At 57.9% G+C, this 19832-nt stretch overlaps 1 protein-coding gene across 9 annotated transcripts in view; it reads right to left on the bottom strand.

The window, feature by feature from the left end:
* SPEG (striated muscle enriched protein kinase) overlaps positions 1–18368 on the bottom strand; it is a 58532-nt gene extending 40164 nt beyond the window's left edge. Inside the window, exons 1-8 of one of the 9 annotated variants that reach the window (XM_031651134.1) lie at positions 11161–11219; positions 10120–10162; positions 9231–9260; positions 8548–8637; positions 8129–8465; positions 4012–5309; positions 1969–2112; positions 1441–1623 (exon numbers count right to left, since the gene is read on the bottom strand). In XM_031651134.1, coding sequence (XP_031506994.1) covers positions 1441–1623; positions 1969–2112; positions 4012–5309; positions 8129–8465; positions 8548–8637; positions 9231–9260; positions 10120–10162; positions 11161–11193 — 2158 coding nt within the window. In that variant the 5' untranslated portion in view covers positions 11194–11219. 9 annotated transcript variants of the gene reach the window in all.
* Positions 18369–19832: the final 1464 nt, after the last annotated feature.

Here is a 19832-nt window from a genome sequence, read left to right as displayed (position 1 = left end):
GCCTTTCCAACCTTAAAAGGCTCCCAAATGGCCCTGAGCCAATATCGGGGCACCCCGCATCCCACCCCTCGCCAAATTTCAGCCCAAGCCAGGTATTGACTGGAGTCTTGGAGCCAGGCCTGGGCCCCCTCAGGGGAGCTGGGAGCTGAGTCAGAAGCCAGATCTCGGAGGTGATGGAAGGACAGAAGCATGTGGTGGAGGGATGGGCATGATTCAGCGGGGTAGGAGGGGTAGGAAGAGGAGAAAGCCTGGAAAATGGGCTCCTGGGAGGGATATGCAGCTAAGGAGGATGAAGACCTGCAGTGGCACAAGCCAGACCATGCAACCAAAGGCTCTGTTGGAGCACGAGACTGTGTTCAGACGCATCAAGAACTCCCTCACTGCTCAGGTGCTGAGGCCCTGGGACGGGCACACAGGCTCTGCCATCTTGTCTCCTGCAGCCCTTCGTGGAAGAAAGGGACAGAACATCGTGTGCTGTTCCCCATCTTGGCATGTCCCGCCTTCCCCGTGCCGGTCTAAATCCCAGCCTCCTTCAGGGCGCCAAAGTTTCTCAGCGCAGGCATCCCAGAACACTAAGCAACTGCTCGGATGTCCTCAGCACTAGATTCATCTGCCCCACACTGTCCCCCAACCTAGGTCCCCTGATCCAGGTCTGGTCACCCAGTGGGAACCTCCTTGAGGGTTGAGTGTGTTTTCCTCCTGTAACGCCCCCTGACCATCCTCACCTCCCCGAACCCCAGGCCCGGGGTCAGTGCATTGTCAGGCCCAGCAAGCTGAATGAGCTGAACTGGCCATGTACACCGACACTGATCCAGCTGAACCAGAAAGAAACTGGACTGAATCCCAAAGAAAGTAGTCTGACACCAAGTAAGGGCTTTCACAAAAATAGAAAACAAGGCGGTCTCGGCACTGCCAGCCCCTGAGAAGTGCTCTTCGCTGTACCCTTTTTACGACTTTGGGTTCAAGAAAAGGAGGGGGGAAGTGGCTTGTGGCACTCGAAAGCATCTCTTTTTACTGGGAGGGGGGACTGTCTTACAGGGGAAATGACTTCAGAAGGCTCGTGGTGGCTCTTAAGCCCTGTGAGCAGAGAGATTCTTTTTCTGGGAAACTCAAGGACAATTTGCTTTCCCCACAGGACCCTGTTCAGGGAAATGCCATGGGAGGATGGCATTTAGAGGATAGCTAAAGACAAATTTCACTGACTTCATGAATTGGCCAGCCTTGTGTGTGCCTTGGGGATTTGGCCCCTGCCCTGAGGCCAGGGCCATTTAAAATGCTTTCACCAGAGCTGCTGACATCCAGAAGGGACTGCACGGACTGTGCACGCTGGCGGGGAGCCGGAGCTCAAGGCTGAGAGTGGGAAGGGAGGGGGATTGGGCCTGGGCCAGGGAAGAGTCACAGTTTGCCCCCACCCAGTCCCAGGGTTGATGGGCTCCCTACCGGGTCTCACAGTCAGTGAGGCGGCACAGGTGGCCTGGCCCAGCTCGTTGATGGCCGTGGCCATATAGCTCCCGGCGTCCGCTGCCCTGGCCTCCCTGAGCAGCAGGGTGTGCCGCTCACCCTCAGCCCGGAGGAGGAGGCGGCCCTCGCTGCGCAGCGCTGACCCATCCTTGTGCCAGGACACTGTGGGGAGGCACGGGGACCCGGCTCGCCACGGCCCACGGGCGCCCACCGAGAATCTCTCACTCCTACCCCACACACCACACAGGAGCCCAAACCTCTCCTCTCAGCACCCCAGGGAATCCAGAAAAGTCCACCCTCATTTCAGGAAGCCCAGGTTGCCCTCCCCTCTCTCAGGGGTCCTGGGAAATGTCCCTGAACACACACAGAAGTCAGGGCAGCCCCATGGAGGGGATAATTCCCCTCCTTCCCACCCCTCCCATGGAGGAGTCGGGGGGAACCTCCCCTTCCCTTCTCACACACCCCCTCCCAACCTTGACCTCACCTTGGCCCAGTACTGGAGCTCACCTTGGGGCGGGGGGTTGGCAGTGACGATACACTTGAGCAGCACATCTGCCCCTGGTGCCACCACCACATTCTGCAGGGGGATCTCAAACATGGGGGCCTCTAGGGGCTCTTCTCCAGCGGACACATAGGAGTCATCCGAAGACTCTGTGGGACACAGGAGTAACGGGGTAAGGGGCCATGATCCCTGCAGGGATGACAGCAGGAGAGGGAGTCCTGGTGGCCTGCATCCTAGAAAGTCAAACCCAGACAGAGGGGCTTCTAGAAAGCAGGGACTGGGGGAGAACAGGGTCTGCCTCCTGAATGCCCGTAGGGAACAAAGGAAGTCAGAAGGAGCATTCTCAAACAGGTCAGGGCAGCCTTGACTCCATGGTAGTCTGACTGTTCCTCAACTTCATCCACAGTTAGAGCGCTGGCTTCTGGAGGAAGACAGGACGGCACTGCATATGTCTTTAATACATCAGCCATCGTGTATGGCGTACCACGCCCTGTGCAAGGCACTTGGAGGGGCACAAGCTTTCAAACAGACAGTACAAACTAACAGCAACCCAAGACTTAAGTAATAACAGTGGTGGCACAGGGCAACACGAGGTGAATTGTCAAATGTGTGAAGCCATCAGATTCACAAGAGTGAATGGTAGGCGGTCTGAGAGGCCTACGAAGATCAGATTTGATTTCACCCATTCACCAAATAGTGACCCTGTACTCCCGGCATACTGAGTACTGTATGGGTACCAAGAACACGAGAGGAAGGACCATGTGGTCCCTGCTTACAGGAAGCTCATACACACAGAGAGATGACAAACTCCACTGTCATGGGTCTCTCTGGGCATTCTCCAACTCTGACATTCCGTAAGCTAGATAAAGGATGATGTATGTAGCCAAAAAAAGCAGTGAAAATCCCAATTCTGCTGTTTTCCGGCTGCAAAACCTTAGGCAAATTAGATCGCCTCTCTGAGCCTCAGTTTTGTTATCTGTAAGATGGAGCGGATAAGACTCTCTGAAACTGACATATAGGCTGAAGTGAAATAACATCTGTAAGGGCCTAGTTAACACAGTGCTGGCACATGGCTGTGTGTTTGCAATAATGGTGGCCAGGAGGATGATGGACAGGGGCCTAATTATCTCTAAAGATTCTGAGGTGGTAACACTTAAATGCAAAATAATTTTGATGAAGAAAAATACAGACTAGTAAGTGCAATGAAAGAGATCCTGGCAGGGTCTCCCAGGAGCAGCAGGTAGAGGCATCTATTCTGGAGGAGCAGTGGAAGTGGGTCAAGGACACCTTCCGCCGCCTCTCTCCAGGAGTGGGCCTCCAGTTGATGTGCAGGATGAGGGGTGGGGTGCAGAGTCATTCTCCTGTTGGTGATGTTGGTCACCACCCATGGGAAGGTTGGGAGACAACACACAGGCAGTCACTGTGTGGGGACCACAGTCAGCTCAGCCATGCAGGGTGTAAGCCTGGGTGAGGAGGCTAGAAGGGGAGGCTGAATGGCCACACATGGATCAGGGGATGGTGCCCGAGTGGGAGAGGCAGAGTAGAGTTTTGTGGCATAAAGCGTGTCTGTAACAGGAATTTGCAAATTATTTCAGACCATCTACCATCTCTCCCCAACAGAGGGATTGGGGGCATGAAGGGGAGCCTTAGGCTCCCACCAGTGCATCCCCCCCAGTAGTGGTTATCGATCCAACAGCCTAGCTGGCCACTGGACCCAGGGGAGCTATGGCGGGCATCTGGGCACCAATCTTAGCTCACAGCCTCACCCAGCCTCCATCACAACACTCACGCTCCGCCTCACCAGTGGCAGTCCGAGCACAAGGACTTTTACAATCCTTCACTCAAAGTGGAGCCTGTGTCTGCGCCTTCTCTGGCAAACCCACCCTTGCAGCAGACTAGCAGCCCCAGGCGAAACCCCCGACCGAACCCCCCCCCCGCCCCCCCCCCTCCCCCCCCCCACCCCCGCTCCTGCTGAGCCGTCTTGCTCTCCACAAACGCCCCCCACCGACCTGGTCCAGGCACCTTGTCAGCCCTCCCTGAGGCCTTACCGAGCTCAGGGGAGGTAGGCCGGGCCCGGCGACCTTTGCCCTGGCTGCGGGCCCCTCGACGGTCCCAGGGCCCCCAGGGACCGTCCTCCTCCGGCCCTCTGCGCAGCCTCTTCTCTGCCTCGGGCCCCGCCCTGTTCTTCTCCAAGGTCTGGGGTACAGCAGCGCCCTCCAGGCCCGGCGTGGCCCAGGGCAGGAAGCGCACGGCCTGCGCGGGGGGCTCCCGCTTCCGACCGGGGGGTGCTTTCGTCCTGGCCTCGGGAGGATCGGCGGCGGGGGGCGGCACAGGGCTCCTGCACTCCTGGATGGCTCTGCTCCGGGTCAGCGGGAATTGGTCCCGACGCCTAACCTCCTGCTGCGGGCCTTCCCCCGGCTCTGTCCTGCCTGCCGGCCCGCGGCTCCTGGGCCTCCCAGGCTCGTCCCCCGGCTTTCCCGCGCTGCTCGGAGGGGGCGGCTGGGCGGCGGCGGGGCTCACGGCCCGCGATGTCTTGGGGGTGGAGGGTCGAGAGAAGAGCGGGGGCTCGCCGGGCTCTCGAGGGGATGGGGCGCGCTGCAGCGTGGCGCGTAGGGACTCGTGCGAGCGCACCAGCTCCTCCCGCGACGTGGAGCGGCGGATGCGGCCCAGCTCCTGGGCGAAACGCAGCTCGAGGTCGGAGGCCGGGCTGCGCTGCCGCGTGCGCTCGTCCAGCGAGGCCGCTTTCTGCTGGAACAGGCGGCGCCGCTCGGCCACGCTGCCCGGCGCCCGCAGTTCTTCCTGCGAGGCCCCGGGGGTGCCCCACGGCGCTCCGCGCTCCGACTTGGGCTGCTCCAGAGAGCGGGCCTTGCGCAGGGGCACCCAGGGCCGCAGGGGCGCCGGTGGCGAGTCGCTGCGCTCCAGGCTGCGCCGTCGCTCCTCGAAGAACTGCAGCTTGTCCAGGATGCGGGAGCCGGCGCGCACCAGCCTAGGCGAGCGGCCCAACGCCGACAGGCGACCCGAGGCCTCGCTCAGTGGCGTCTGGGGTCGGGATTCCGCAGTGCCCGCCAGGGACGGCCCGGAAGACTTGGACTTCTTCCCTCGCTTCTCTTCGGTGGTGGTGTCCTCGAGCAGCACAGGCTCCTGAGTGCGGCGGTGGGGCGACGTGGGGGTGGCCGTGGGCTGGGCCTGGGGTCCCGGCGGGGACCGCTTCCCGACCCGAGGGGACGGTGGGGGGAGCAGAGCGGATTTGGAGGGAGGCGGCTGAGCAGGGCGGCGTGGGGCTTCGCTGGCCAGCTGAGGCTGAAGGTCGGGCTCCTCCCTGCGCAACCCGCTCTGAGGGACGCTGCTGCAGAACCAAGATGGAGAGGGGTAGAGGATTCAGAGGGCCTCCTCTCCTAGACCCTTAGCTTGTAACAGGAATTGGGTGGTGGGCATGCTGGGCAGGCTTGGGGGTGACATGGGCCAGATCCTCCTGCCCCCCACCCCCCACCCCCACGAGGAGCGCACAGCCAGAGCAGGTGCTGGGGAGAGGCCGGCGGCTCTGGAACCACAAGATTGGGCTAATGGCTGGGTCTTGGTACAGACTCAGCCCTAGGACTCGGGCCAGCCTCCTCCCCCCAGCCCTGGAAGCCGAGAAACAGCGGAAACAGAACTGAGCATGAGGGAGAGAAAAGAATGAGACTTAGGACCCAAAGGATGAAGTGGGGAGGGAAGACAAGAAGGTGGGGTGGGGAGGGGCGCTCTCAGGAATGCAGCCGCCCACTCATTCCAGCCCCCAGCTGGCCCCTACACCCCTGCCCATCATCAGCAGGGCACACCCCTTCCTAGTGGTCCCTGGAAGCCAAGCAACAGCCTCCTGGACCAGGCACAAGCCTTTGGGGAGCAGTGCCCCATCCCTAGGATTCCCTGGCTGCTGTGTAGACCTGAGCCCATACCTGCCGCCACCACCAGCACTGATGGGACACAGCAGGTGGCGACGGAATGCCCAGGCTCCTACTCCCCTTGCTCAGTCTGCCCCCAGGATAGGCCTTTGACTTGCGCTTCCCCTGGGAAAGCTATCTTGAGTCCTTGGAAATCCCCCCTGAGAAGCATAGAAGGCCCCCCACAGGGGTATGCTCTGAAATAACTCAGCTCGGAAATAGCTACTAAGTGGGCCTGAATAGGGAGTGTGGGCGAAAAGGAGGAGGGAAGGAGCCGGTTACCCCAGAGTATCTCTTTCACTTAACAGAGCTTTGGTGCCCAAGAGAGCTGGGTCTCAGTTTTCCCCATCTGGACCCTTGCCGGGGCTGGGGCGGGTGAGGGGGCACATCACACATAAAAATTATGAAGATTAGAAAAAAAAAAAAAAAAGGAATTAGATGTATTATCATACCTGTCACATCAGAGAGAGCTTAATAAAAATCTGTAAAATGGCTCATTGAATATTTCCTGAGTGCCAGGCTTGTACCAAGTGCTTAAAATGCATTGAGTCATTTAACACTCACAACAGCCCTGTGAGGTAAGGACTGTGATCACCCCCATTTACAGATGAAGAAACTGAGGCATAAAAAAGGTTAAGTGCCTTACCAACGTGACACAGCTGGGAAATGATTGGTGCTAGGACTGAAACCCAGGCAGTCAGAATCCTGAGCCCTTATTCCCTCCAAAGTGTCTGGGTTTCCAGGGTCACAGAAGGGAGGACAAGTAGTAGGGTGCCAGTCACAAGCAGTTCTAGGGGTCCCGAGTTAAGGATATTTTAGCCTACCTGAGTCAGCCACCCACATGACAGACCCGCCTCTGACTGGGGCTAAAGGGGGCGGTGGCAATGCAGAGTGCCCTGAGAGACAGAAACCCCAGCCAGCCACCTGCAGGGAGGAAGTGTCTTCTCTGGGGGAAGGGCCGCAGAGTCCCCAGGGAAAGGCCTCTGGGAACTGGGTGAGGCCTGGGGAGAAATTGAGGACAGCAGAGGAGGCCTGTTGCTGGCAGCTCTGAGCTCCAGGCCAGTCTCTGTACCATAGACATCACTAAGGAAATGGGTTCCTCCGAAGTTGCCATAGCAACTCCAGGCTCTGGCTGGGGCCTGGTAAAGAAAGGCAAGAGGGAAAGGCAAGCCCAGGGCACAGGAGCACCGGGTAAGGCCAAGAAGATAAGCCAAGGGAGCCTCCCCCTGGCCATGGCCCAGCCCTGGCCCTCTCCCCTGCCCACCACTAGCCACTCTATCACCCTCAAAGCAGCCTCCCCCACCAAGCCCCTTCTTTCTCCTGCATGAGGGTGCCTGCCCCCACACCCATACCCATCACAAACCAGGCCCCTCTCAGCTCCCCAAATGCCCCCAGTACCTCTATCATCAGCCACTCCCCTCTTCCACTATAGCGCTCCCTCATGTATCTGCAAGCCCCAGATCTCCAAAAATGGCTCCAGTGCCTCACTCCAACACCTCCGCTCCTCACACTCCCTCCCAGGACAACCTTGAATCCCACCCTCAGGGACTTAGGGGTTTCCCATGAGAGAAATAATTGCAAGCCCCCTGTCACCATCACTCCCACCCTCTCCCTCCAGCCTGGCCCCATTTCCAGCCCCTCCCTTTCGCAGCCCCCTGCCGCCCCCAGCCCACGGCCTCCTGCTTTCACAGGCCCCTTGCCCCATCTGCCCCTGGCCACCTCACTCTCTTCTCTCTCCTGCTTGCTGGCTTGTTCCCCTGCTCTCTCCTGCTCTCCCGGGAGCTGCCGTGTGGAAAGGTTCTGTTCCTCCCAGAAAAAGGCCCACATGGGAACAGGAATGTGCAGAGAGATGAAAAGGCAGCAGCTGCTGAGACAGCAGGCACGGAGGGGGCCCCTGGGTGGGGGGAGGGATCCTGGGGACAACTGGAGCCTGAATGGGTGAGGCAGAAGAGGACCCCTGAGAAACTGGAGATCTTGGAGGAGACAAGGAAGGGACAGAAGGGTCCAGGAGACCATGGAGATGGCATGGTGAGCCAGGACAGGTGGGAGCAGGGGGATGTGGGCGGTGATGGCTCAGGAGGAGGAGGGAGCAGTGTGGGAAGATGGAGTGGCAGCAGAGGGTGAAGAAGTGCACAGAGAGATGGATGGGGCAGGGTGATGGGTGGAGGCTAACGGAGCAGTGAGGGCAGCGCAGGACAGCATGGTGAGATGGGGCAGTTCGGGCCCAGGTAAGGCCGTTACTTACACGTGGATAGAGAGCGCCCGTCCTCTGTACAGGCTGAATGCGCTGCCGTACAGGTCACTGGCCACGGAAAGGCTATCCTCTGACCCCCAGCTTGCGCCCACCAGATTAGCTCGAGATGCCCGCACCAGCGGCTCCACCCCCAGGTGCCGTGGCCCGGCCCCGGTTGCCTGTGCTTGCCTTGGGCTGCCCGGGAGGCGGCGGGTGCCACCCCCACTGCCCGCTTCCTGCTCCAGGACCGTCTGCCCGCTGCCCCACCAGCTCACTTGCTCTTCCGAGGTGCCTGTCACGGAGGTCGGGGGTGTGTCCAGGGAGGTGCCCACCAGGGTGTCAGAGCCCCCTAGAGAAAGGAGCACCATGAGACTGAGGCACCCCTTGTGGGAAACCCGCCTGCCTGCTCTTTGTACACCCCAGGAGCTCACCCGTGGGGGTGCTGAAGGCCCCGTCATCCCGAAGCTCCAGGCGCTGGGTCCCCTGCACATCGCTGATGTCATCCTCAGCCGTCTCTGAGTCTGGAGAAGAAGGGGTCTGTGTGGGCAGGGCCCTCCTCCCTCTGCCTCCAACTCTTCCCTGTTGCCTTCTGCCTCCCTGCCAACAGCAGGCTCCATCTTATCACTGGCAGGGCTGCCAGCACCTCCTCTCTTTTGCTCCCCACATCTCCTGCCCAGCCTGGGCTGCTCAGGATAACCCCTCCCATGACAGTGCCGTGGCTCCATCTCTGGGCCCCTGGTTACTCACGTTTACCTCCGTAGGGCCCTCCAAACTGCCACCCCTTCCCCGTCTGCCAATATCTTAATGGATTATCAGGGCCTCCTCCCTTCTCCCTCCTCCCATTGTCAGTGAAAGCTTAAGCTCCTGTGCACCCCCAAAATCATCAGGTCCTAGGTTCCAAGGTTCTAAAGTCTGGGTTCAAGCACCCCAGGAACAAAGAGGAGTCACCTCAGAGTCGTACCGCCAGGGCACTCGACCAACCGCAGGGCCAGCCTGTCCTCTACCCCAAACCAGCTGGAAGGCATCGAGTGCAGCTGAGGCAGGGTGAGGAGAGGCCGGGGCCGGGTTGGAAAGGGGGGAACGCGGGGGGCTAGAGCAGGAGCCAGTTTCCTACCGTAACTTTGCTTTCTGCAGGAGCGGAAAACTTCGCTTCCATAGGAGCAGCAGGAGAGAGACAGGGACAGACTGTTATCAGAGCGTTTGTGGGGCAGGGCATGGAGGGCAGTCAGGACAGAAGGGGCATGAGGTACCCAGTCCCCAGAGGTGCCCTGTGGCAATGGGTGAGGAGGGAGATACCTGGGATGTGCCCAGCACTGGGGACCCCCATACTTGGGCTGGTTATTTCAGCTGCCCCAGTGGTTCTGGTATTCTTGGCACTTACTGGTGCCGCCACTGGCCACACACACACACACACACACACACCTGCTTGTGTTCAGTCCAGCCGCAGACCTGGGCCTCCCATTAGGAGTCAGGCCCACCCTCTATTACAATATTTGCATTGTGCTTTGACCCTTCCTTGCAAACCAACCCCTTATTTGTCTGCATCATGATGTGACAGGCACCTTCCTCAAGGTCCCTCTCTTCTACTGTTGAATTGTCCTCAAAAATGCCCAGTGGTTAGGTTAGGAGCAAAGGTTCCCGGGAGTATTTTCAACTTTCCCAGATTCTATCAGGTTCTATGCCTCAGTTTCCCTCTGGCTGCCATGACAAGCAGGAGCCACGTACTGGTTGCCAAAGCATGGCAATGAACTCCTTCCCACTAGGCCTCACATGGAGAACACGGCACCCAGTGTGCTAGCGAGCCGCCCTCCCTGCTGCCGGGTCCTCTCTCAGCTGTAGGGCACAGGGGGCCTGGTCGGGTGGGTGGTAGATAAGTGTGGGGTGTGTGGGAGGGTCCCACATCTCATGGGCTGTCTTCAAGGGCCTTGATGCCTCACAGAGGGACAGGGACCAAGAGGAGGAGTAGGCATGGGCTAGAGCAAGGACGCCCACGGTCCACGCACCATGGGTGAGTCGGCCAAAGGCCCGGCGGGAATGGCCGGTTTTCTGAAAGAGAAAAGCCAGAATGAGTAGTTGACGGGGAGGCTTGTTCTTAAGGTCCCTGTGCCTCCCATCCAGTACTGCAACATCAAGCAGAAACTCATTCCCTGGCCAGTGTGTGTGTGAGAGGGGAGGTGGGCAGAGACCCAGAGTGACCAGCTTCCCCGGTAGGGAATGGCTCCCCTGCCTTCTTCCAGGGTACCCAGCTGGGCTCTTGCGAGGAGCTGGGGAGGAAGGAGAGAATGGCAGGCTGCAGGTGGAAGCTGGAATGTCCCACTGGACAGAGGCTCACAGCCTGGGACCAGGGCAACAGCCCCAGAGAAAGAGGATAGAAGACGAGGTAGTCAGGCTCAGTGAGGAGAAGGAGAAGATGGAGATGCGGGGGGCAGGGTGCTTGAGTGACTGGGAGATGAAGGAACGAGGGCGCAGATTCCTGCTGGGGGAGGACAGATACCTGGGTAGGTGTGGGGGAGGGATGTTGGGGGCAGAGGGCCAGAGCCTCACGAATGCAGGAGGCCCAGGTGCGCGGAGGACAGGGCAGGGCTTGGGGAATGTGTTGAGCTCAGCGCGGATCCGTGTGCGTTGCATTCAGGAGCTCCGAAGATGGAAGGCTCCAGAGTGGGGGGCTGGGGCAAACCGGGCGGGGGGCCGGGGCCCGGGGTTGAGGTTGGACAGAGGAGAGAGAAGAAGGGGTGGCAAAGAAGCAAGTGGGCGCCCCACGCCGAACGCTGCAGCGGGGGTCTTCCCCGGTGGTCGCGGGGATTGCGGGCGATCGAGGAGCGGGGGGATCTGCCCTTCAGCGCGGGGAGGGGCCTGCGCGCCCAGGACGCAAACCCGGGAGCCCCTAGATCGCGCCCGGCCCGCCGCCTTCAGCGGGGCTCGGGTGGGGCAGGCGCGGCTCCAGCGCCCCCTCCACCGGGCCCAGCTGCGGTGACCCGCCCTCCCTCCGGGGCGCCCAGGCCTCCCTGCCCCCTCCCGGCGCCTCCCGCCCCCGGAGCCCTCACCTGGAAACGCTTCTTCACCCACAGCTTCTTCATGGCGGGGGAGGGGGCCGGGCCGGCGGCCGGGCGAGGAGGGGACGGGCGGGGGCGGGGCGGAGTCGGAGGCGGGGCCGGGGGCGAGCTGGGGAGCGGGCGGGAGCCGGCGCGGGTGGCGGAAGGAGCCCGGGGCCTCGGGAGCCGGGTGGGGGTAAGGCGGCGACGGCAGCGGCAGCGGCGGCGGCGGCGCTGGAGTCCGCCCCTCCCTCGCCAGCCTGCACCCCACCTGGGGCCCCTTCCTTGTCCTGTCCCCCTGCTTACCCCGGGGCGGCCCTCACCTGCCTCCCCACACGACCACCAGTCACCTCCTGACGCCGAGAGCCGCGGACCCCCACCCTGTATCTGCCTCCTGAGCCCTAGGCACATGAGGAAACTGAGGCACAGAAAGGGGTGCAATGGCCTCTAGCTCAGGCCACTTTCTGGCAGCCCAGCGCAGCCTCCTCCCACCCTCACCTCCTCCCACGGGGCCTCTCTGGAAGGTCAGCAGCATCTCTACTTGCTCATTCCACAAACATGCGCGCACACACACTGTGCCAGGCAGAACCGAACTCGCCGAAGGGCACAGCGCCGGGTGGGGGCGCCTAGGTCAAACGCAGGGCAAGGGTCCTGGCGGGTGTGGACTGCGTGTTAACATGGACTCAGACTGTGAAAACCCCCAGGCTTCTCAAGGAAGCCAGAGAGGGCTTTATCTTACCTTACCTCTCGACTGTCCCATGCGCGCCCCCTACCCCCATACATTTATACACACAAGCAAAGGTGCACAGAGGTACCCCCTTATCCACAAAGTTGGCCAGTATTCTCACTCACAGGGAAGCACACTCACCAAATTTTTTGTGTGTTCCACCCGACCCCTGCCCTGTTCAGCACTATGCACACTTGGCATACACAAAATTTTATCCTCCCTGTGACCATTATAGCTATATTTCTTCAGCGGTTACTAAGTGCCAGGCACTTTACAAATGTTACTTCATTTACAAAAACCCCATGAGCTTGAAACCCTAATCAATAATCCTATACCCATTTAATGGACAAGTGACTGAGTCTCAGAGAAGTCCTATCACTTAGACAAAGCCATACAGGTGCTGGGATTCCATGTGTCCTGGAGATGGGAATTATCATCCCAGTGAGCACAGGGAGTGCCAATCCTGGTTTCTGAGTTGTGACTACTGAGTAACTATTAACAGTTATTGCATGTTTGGTATGTACCAGGCATTGTGCTAAGCACTCTATGTGAATGAGCTCAGTTAATCCTCATGAAAAGAGGAAGACTGAGACACGGAGCGGTTGCTTGCCCAAGGTCACACAGTCAATAAATTGAGGGAGCCAGGATTCCAACGTAGGCAGATGCATCACTTATGCCCAGGAGGTGGAGGTTGTAGTGAGCAGAGATCGCACCACTGCACTCCAACCTGGGTGACAGAGCAAGACTCTGCTTCAAAATAAATAAATAAATAAATTATAGGGATAGACTGATGAGTTTTATTCAGCCTGCACAATGTTTGGGCTGGAGCAATCATGTCTGAGCTCAGCACACCTCCCTCATTATCAGTTTCTCCTTGACCCCTGCAGTTATTTGAGTTTGTGGCCCCTTTATTTTATTTTAGATTTCTTTACTGTTTTAGAGACTAGGTCTCACTCTGTTGTCCAAGCTAGAGTGCAGCGGTGCCATCATGGCTCACTGCAACCTCGATCTCCTGGGCCCAAGAGATTCCCTCTACCTCAGCCTCCTGAGTACCTGAGACTACAGCTGCATGCCATCATGAGCAGCTAATTTTTAAAAAATATTAAATAGAGATGAAGTCTCATTATGTTACACAAGCTGGTTTTGAACGCCTGGGCTCAAGCTATTCTCCAGCCTCGGCTTCCCAAAATGCTGATATGATAGGCATGAGCCACTGTACCTGGCTGCTTTTTTATTCTAAAGTTTAGGTCATGTTTTGTGCATTCTGAGTGCATACAGGTGTTCTTGTTTCCTAGAGCATCAAAGCAAATTACAAGTACAGACACATGCACAGGGACATGTGCTGAGAGGGCACATATGTGTGTGCACACTCGTTGCAGCCAAAGGACCCTGAACACCCATGGGCACTTTCCCTGTACACCCCTAAACACACCCACTCATAAATGGGGAGCTGAGTGAGGAGAGGGGGTAACTTGAGCCCCCGTTCCCCAGGAGAATCCGAGGGGCTGGCACATTCCGTGGCAAAAATAACCAATGGGCAGCGGGCGTGAGTGACGGGACAGCTGGGCCCAGGAGGGGCCGGCAGGATTCTGTGTTCCTGCTCTGGGTCGGCACTGCTCACTCTTTAGGGCTGGCCTGGAACGTACTCTACGTGTGGGCCTCCCCAGCTGGTCCCAGGTTGCCCCATTTTTCTCCCATAGCTGGGCAGCTGTGTCTCCCTGCCACTCACCCAAACCCAGACTTCCAATTTCTGCACTGCCAGCATTTCCCTCTAGCCAGAGAAAATTCAAATCTTCATCCTATGCCACAAGCTCCCCGCCATCTCCCTTTTGTCTCCTCTTTCCTGACTCAGTTCAGTTTCTCCCTTCTCCCCTCATTTACCACCCTGCTCTGTATTTCTGACATACTATGTAATTTACCTATTTACTATGTTTATTGCATATTGTCTGTCTCCCCTCACTAGAAAGTTATCCCCTGGAGGACGTACATTTTGGTATCCCTCAACCCCCTGACTCATGTATCGAAAGCACATAGTAGGCACTCAATAAATATGGGAGGGGGTGACAGAGCTGCAGGTGGAGAGGGTAAGCAGTGATGGGAATGGGGACAGTAAATCTTCCTGCAACCGCTTCCATTCATCCAGCCTTCCCTCTTCTCTGTCCTAACCCAGACTCTTTCCCAAGAGGTCTTCAGCCAGAGGAGTGACCATCTCTCATTCCACTCAGGATTCTCCTGGAGGGGGTCCCAGAGCTCCTCTCTGCTCCCACTCTGGCCTCTCCTCCACTCACTGGTCGGCATTTGGCCTACATGGATGTTGACACTCCCCATACCCATTCCCAGCTCCATACTACTTTCCACCTGGCTTCTCTAGCCAGACATTCTAAATTCCAGGTGAAAAAGAATAACTGCAGAATATTCCTCAACACAGGTTCTGGTACATTCCTCCACCCTTTCCTTGCTTAAATTGGCCCTCTCTCCCTATCTCTAAGCTCTCCCCTCCAAGCCTTCAAGTCCCCAGGATGGTTCATTGCCATGTATTGATCTCTGGCCCTTCTAATTAACACCAGAATCTTCCAGACCCTGGCTATGAAGCTCCAACTAACACACCATGTGAGCATCATCAGTACACCTCTTCTCTCAAATGTGCTTTCTCCTGCTTCCCCTCTGCCCTTTACTGTAGGTCTGCCCTTTAGCCACACACGCACACCCACAGCTTTGAGGGTAGCACTTGTGCAGGTGGGAGCCTGATATTTTGAAAAAGAAGAATGCCTGCCTATCTTGGAGACTAGGCCAGAGATGGATTTGGGGATACTGATGGAGAAAGATGGTGATGATGACAAATCCTCGACAGTATTCCCACACTTCTCTTTCTATGGACAGGCAGTATGGACCCAGACTCAGATACCTGACTTTCAGACCTGGCTCTGACACCTCACTAGCCATGGGAACTTGGGTAAATTTCCTCTTTGAACACCAGTTTCTCTATATGAATAATGGTCATAATAGTAACCTAGGGTTTGGAAGATTAAATAATTAAATGAGACAGGGTACTTATGCATGTTAAGGATTCTACAAGTATCCTGCATTTCTGCCATCTTCACCCCTTTGTTTCCTATTCTTTCCTCATTTCTACATCCCCCAAATATCAGCACCACCACCCCATCCTCCAAACTCTCCAGGCTGTAGCCCACTCGCCTTCTCATGACCTCAACCTCCCAGAGCCATGCCCAAATCCTTCCATCCTTGAGCTAACATATCCGGCTTCAGGAGTGCCAGGAACCTAGCATCACTCTGTCTTATTGAGCCAGCAATCCCAGCCAGGAAAGCGTGTCCTTCCCTCTGCAGCCAGGTCCTTGCTTGGCTTCCTTGAGTACCCTGAAGTCCTCCTGCTGTTGTTTCCAACCAAGAAAGTTTTCCATGAGTAAGTCTGAGCAATGCCGAGCTGCTTGCCCGGCTGCCCTGGGGCAGGAGCTACCACTGGGCAGGGGCTGCTAGAGGTGGGCAACAGAAGGGATAGGAAGCCAGATTCACCCAGTCAGTCCCCAGCATCACCAGAGCAAAGCCCCTCCCTCCTCTAAAGCATGTGGGATAGGTGTAATAGTTATACACATGGTTCTTTGCAATGGGACAGACTGAGACCTCCAACTGTTCTGCTACCTTCTATCTAAACAATCAGGACATGTTCTCAAAGGTTATTTGCTGCAGTCCAATCCTCTTCCTATTCTCATATGAATGTCAAAGGGCCCTGATTCGGCCCCACAGCATCCAGGGCCCTTTTCTCACCCCAAGCCTCTCAAGCCTGCTGTTCCACCAGAGCAGCCCAGCCCACTGTCCGCCTGGCCTCTGTCTAGGTATGCCCAGCCAGGCTCAGCTCTGCTGACCACACCACCAAGACTGCAGAGGGGCTAAGCAAACAGCCCTGCTGGGGGCTCTCACACCTCATCACCGCTTCCCACTTTGAGGGACCCAAGTCAGGCCAGGAGGCACCCATCTTGAGAAATGCCAGGCCTGGGCCAATCATATGGCAGCTACTTTCCCAGCACTCTCCCTCCCTCTCTCGCTCTCTCCTCTCTCTCCAGAACTTCTTGAGGAGTACAAAGACCCCACAGCCAAAACCAGGAGGACTGGGTTCTTAGCTCTGGGATGAACATAACTAGCTATGTCTCTAACTAGACTAGTACGTCTTAGGCAGAGCTCCCTGATTTTTGGCCCACAGTGTCCTTGCCTATGAAAGGATGTGTTTGGAGCTGCAGTTCTCTGTGGTCCTTTCCAATCTTAAATAACATTATAACCGTTACTCTCCTCAGCTCTTTCTTTCCCTTTGCTAATCTCTCCCCCAGTCATATTGTCATCAACTCATCTATCTTACCCTTTGATCTATGTTCTATTTTCAGCCCCCTTTGCCCCTGGGGGGACCAGAGCTGAGATCCCCAAGGAGTCCACGCCTTCCCCAGCCCCGAAGTCTGCTAGAATGCACCCCATCCCCTGATCCCAGGCTCGGGAAGCCTGTACCTGTCCAGGTGCTAGGCCAACCAGGAGAAGCCAGCCATGGTTCTCTCTGGCCCAGGCCTGGCCACAGAGACTCAAGGAAGGTGGGCAGAGCAGGGCTGGGGGAGAGGAGATGCTGATGGAGAGAGGCCACCCCGGCTCCCTCTCCTGACTCGGTTGTGCCCTAGAGACCTCTTGCCCTCCCACTGCTGAGGGCTTTCCTCCCTGTGTCTCCTCCCCAGCCTCTAAGGATTTACCCCTGCACAACAGCACCCAGGGGAGTGACATGTCCCTCTTAAAAACGTTCAGGGGAATGAACTCCCAGCTCCTTGCCATCTCTCCCAGCTGTAGCCTACTTTCTCAGAATTCTGTTTCTCAGGGCTCAGCCTGCCCAAGGCTCTGCCTTTGGCTAGAGAAGAACTACTTGGCTTACTCAAGGGCTGAGGAAATCAAAAAGGAAGCCCCAAAACGGACCCAAGGCTAACAGCCTTGGCCTGGCCTCCATGGTAGCCCCAGCTGGACCATGAGCACTGGGCCCAGCCTCCTGCCCTCCCCTTCTGCCTTAGGCCCTCAACTTTTTCTTCACATTGCACCTGGAAATCTATGGGCGGGGGTCAAGTACTGGTCCAGAGCATGCCCCTTCCATGCTCTGGAAACATCCACCCTGGAAGCTCAGGTAGACATGGTCCACGAGCTTCCCATACCAGCTCCACGTGCCCATACCTCACCTGTTTGCACCACCACACAGAATCCAGAGCCCTCCACAGCACCTAAGCAGGCACAGACGCCTGCATGTAGATTCTCAAGCACTCACCTCCATTCATGCCCATGGGGCCCTGGCCCTGGCTCCACCTCTTCCGACCCTGGACCCTGTTCACACGTGGCCACCCATAGGCCTCTTCCACCCTGCCTAGAGCTGACCACATCAACCCTGCCACGGCAATGGCCTACAGGAAGCTCTGAGCCATCCCTTCAGCAGTGCAGCCTGGACCAGAGGAGCTGTCCCCCTCCTTCGGACATGCACTCCCTTGTTAAGGGGCTGATCCGAGTGTCAATCTCATGTTTAAATTACGGAGCTGAAGGGCACCCTTTCCCCCAGGAGGCTTTTCACTGCAGGAGGTTGAGAACTTCCACCCTAGAATTACCTGAGAGGCAGGAGTGGGTCTCAGGCTTGGCTTACCAACTGCTTGCTGCCCCTTGACCTCTGACCTTCCTGTGGGGAGCCTCTCTACCTTGACACCCCATTCCCTGCACTTGGCTCTTCATCTCACTTCTGGGCCCGGGCAGCCAAGAAGGCAGGGCACCTGGGAAGAAGGCGGAGGAACCAGTATCTAGTACCTTACCCACGTGGCCTGGGCAGCCCTTCTCTACCTCTGAGCACCCCGCCCCTGCCGGGCGCGGCCCCCACCTGCCCATTACCTCCGACCTCCAGCACTGTGAGCACCGCCTCACAGGAGGCCCGACCCCGCTCGTTCTGGGCCGTGCAGCTGTACACGCCGGCGTCCTGCGCCCCGCAGCGCCGCAGCCACAGGCAGCTGGGCTCGGGGGCCGGTGCGGGCAGGAGTTGCCCATCCCGGAACCAGTGGAGGCTGGGTTGGGGCGTCCCGCTCACCACCACCCGCAGCCGCACGTCGCTGCCCGCGCACACCGCCGCGTTCTTCAGGGGCCGCAGGAAGACCGGCGCCTCGGCCACGGCCGCGGGAGCCCCGCCGCCGGCCCCCACCTTGGCCCTCTTCGGGGGCACCCCGGGGCTGGGGGGTGCCCTCGTGCCCGCGTCCTCCCCTCGCGTGCCCCGGGCTTTCTGCATGACCACCGAGAGCTGGGCTGGGGGGACGCCGGAACTGGGCGGCCACGGGGGCACCCGCGGGACGGTGCCCTAGGAGACGATTCTGGGGGGCCGGCGGCCTGTCTTCCTGCTGCCCGCCCGCCTTCGGCCTGTGCTACCCAGAAGGTCACCGGGGAGGCCGGCGATTGCGCCTGGGGGCTATTTTTAGGCCCCCCGGCTCGGGTTGCGAGGGAGCCGTGGAGGGAGGGGGCAGCAGAGGAGGGACTTGACTTCACTCGGCTCCTTCTCTCCCTCCAGGAGCCCCCATTGCCGGCCCGGCTTAAGGGAGTCCCTGGGTATTTGTTCCAGGCTCTCTCCTCCGTAGTGTGCCTGGCCCCCCATGACCCACTGCAGGGAGTCAGGTTATCCCTGGGCTTAATCCCATTTCCCTTCCTCCCCTCAGACCCCTCATCGCTGCCGGACTTGGCTGGGAGGGGAGGAAGAGGAACGGTCGTGGTGAGATGCCTGAGAGGTGGTTTGGGAGGCAGGCCCAAGTAGAAGTGAGCAGACAGCTCCGAAAAGTGACCATGGCCTCCCCCGGCGCCTCCATTACAGCTGGCGAACAGCAAGACCAGGAGCCTGGGAATCAGGTGGATTGGGGCCCCCAGCGCGCCCTGCCCTTACTTGCTGGGTGACACCAAACCTCTCTCAACCTCCAAGTCCTCATCTGTAAGAATGGGTGGTGGAATAGGGTTGCAATAGGCAGAAAAGAGTGGGCAGGACATTCCAGGCAGAGGGAACGGCATGAACAAAATGAGCCTGATGAAAACAAAGGCGTTCTGGGAATTAGAGAGGTTTGGAGGATTGAACCGCAGTGGGTGGGGTGAGTGGAAGAAGGGAGGTGGGGCCTGGAGAAGGCTTTGGTTGCTAAGGCTTTGGTTTCTCTACCCTGAAAGCAGGGGGCGCCACTTCACAGCTTTAAGCGGCAGAAAAAAAAAAAGGTGGGAGCTGTGTCTTAGGGGGATCCTCTTGGAGGCCACAAAGTGGAGGATGCATAGAAATGGGGGCCAGTTCAAGTAAAGGCGAGATTCCCAGCCTCTTTGCCCCACACTGGTTCAGTAGCTGAGCTGGGAAGAATCTGCACATTTAACAAATAACTCAACTGATTCTGTTGTGTCTAAGTGTTGCACGTTGAGAAACATCAAGAGTCCAGATGAGACCTTTATGATAGAATAGTTCTGTATCTTGGCCGGGCATGGTGGCTCACGCCTGTAATCCCAGCACTTTGGGAGGCCGAGGTGGGTGGATCACTTGAACTCAGGAGTTCAAGACCAGCCTGGCCAACATGGTGAAACCTGTCTCTACTAAAAATACAAAAAAATTAGCCGGATGTAGTGGCTCATGCCTATAGTCCCAGCTGCTCAGGAGGCTGAGGCAGGAGAATCGCTTGAACCTGGGAGGTGGAGGTTGCGGTGAGCCTAGATGGCACCACTGCACTGCAGCCTAGGCAACAGAGTGAGATTCTGTCTCAAAAAAACAAACAAACAAACAACAATTAAAAAAAAAAAGCAAAAACAGAATAGTTCTATATCTTGACAGTGGTAGTTGGTGGTGGTCATGTGGATCTACACAAGTGATAAAATTGCATAGAGCTAAATGTGCATTTGCATTTGTACGCAACACTAAAAGTGCATGTAACACTGG

The sequence above is a fragment of the Papio anubis genome, chromosome 10 (assembly GCF_008728515.1).
Source record: "Papio anubis isolate 15944 chromosome 10, Panubis1.0, whole genome shotgun sequence".
NCBI classification, from domain to species: Eukaryota; Metazoa; Chordata; class Mammalia; order Primates; family Cercopithecidae; genus Papio; species Papio anubis.
This window is presented reverse-complemented; position numbering and strand designations above follow the sequence as displayed.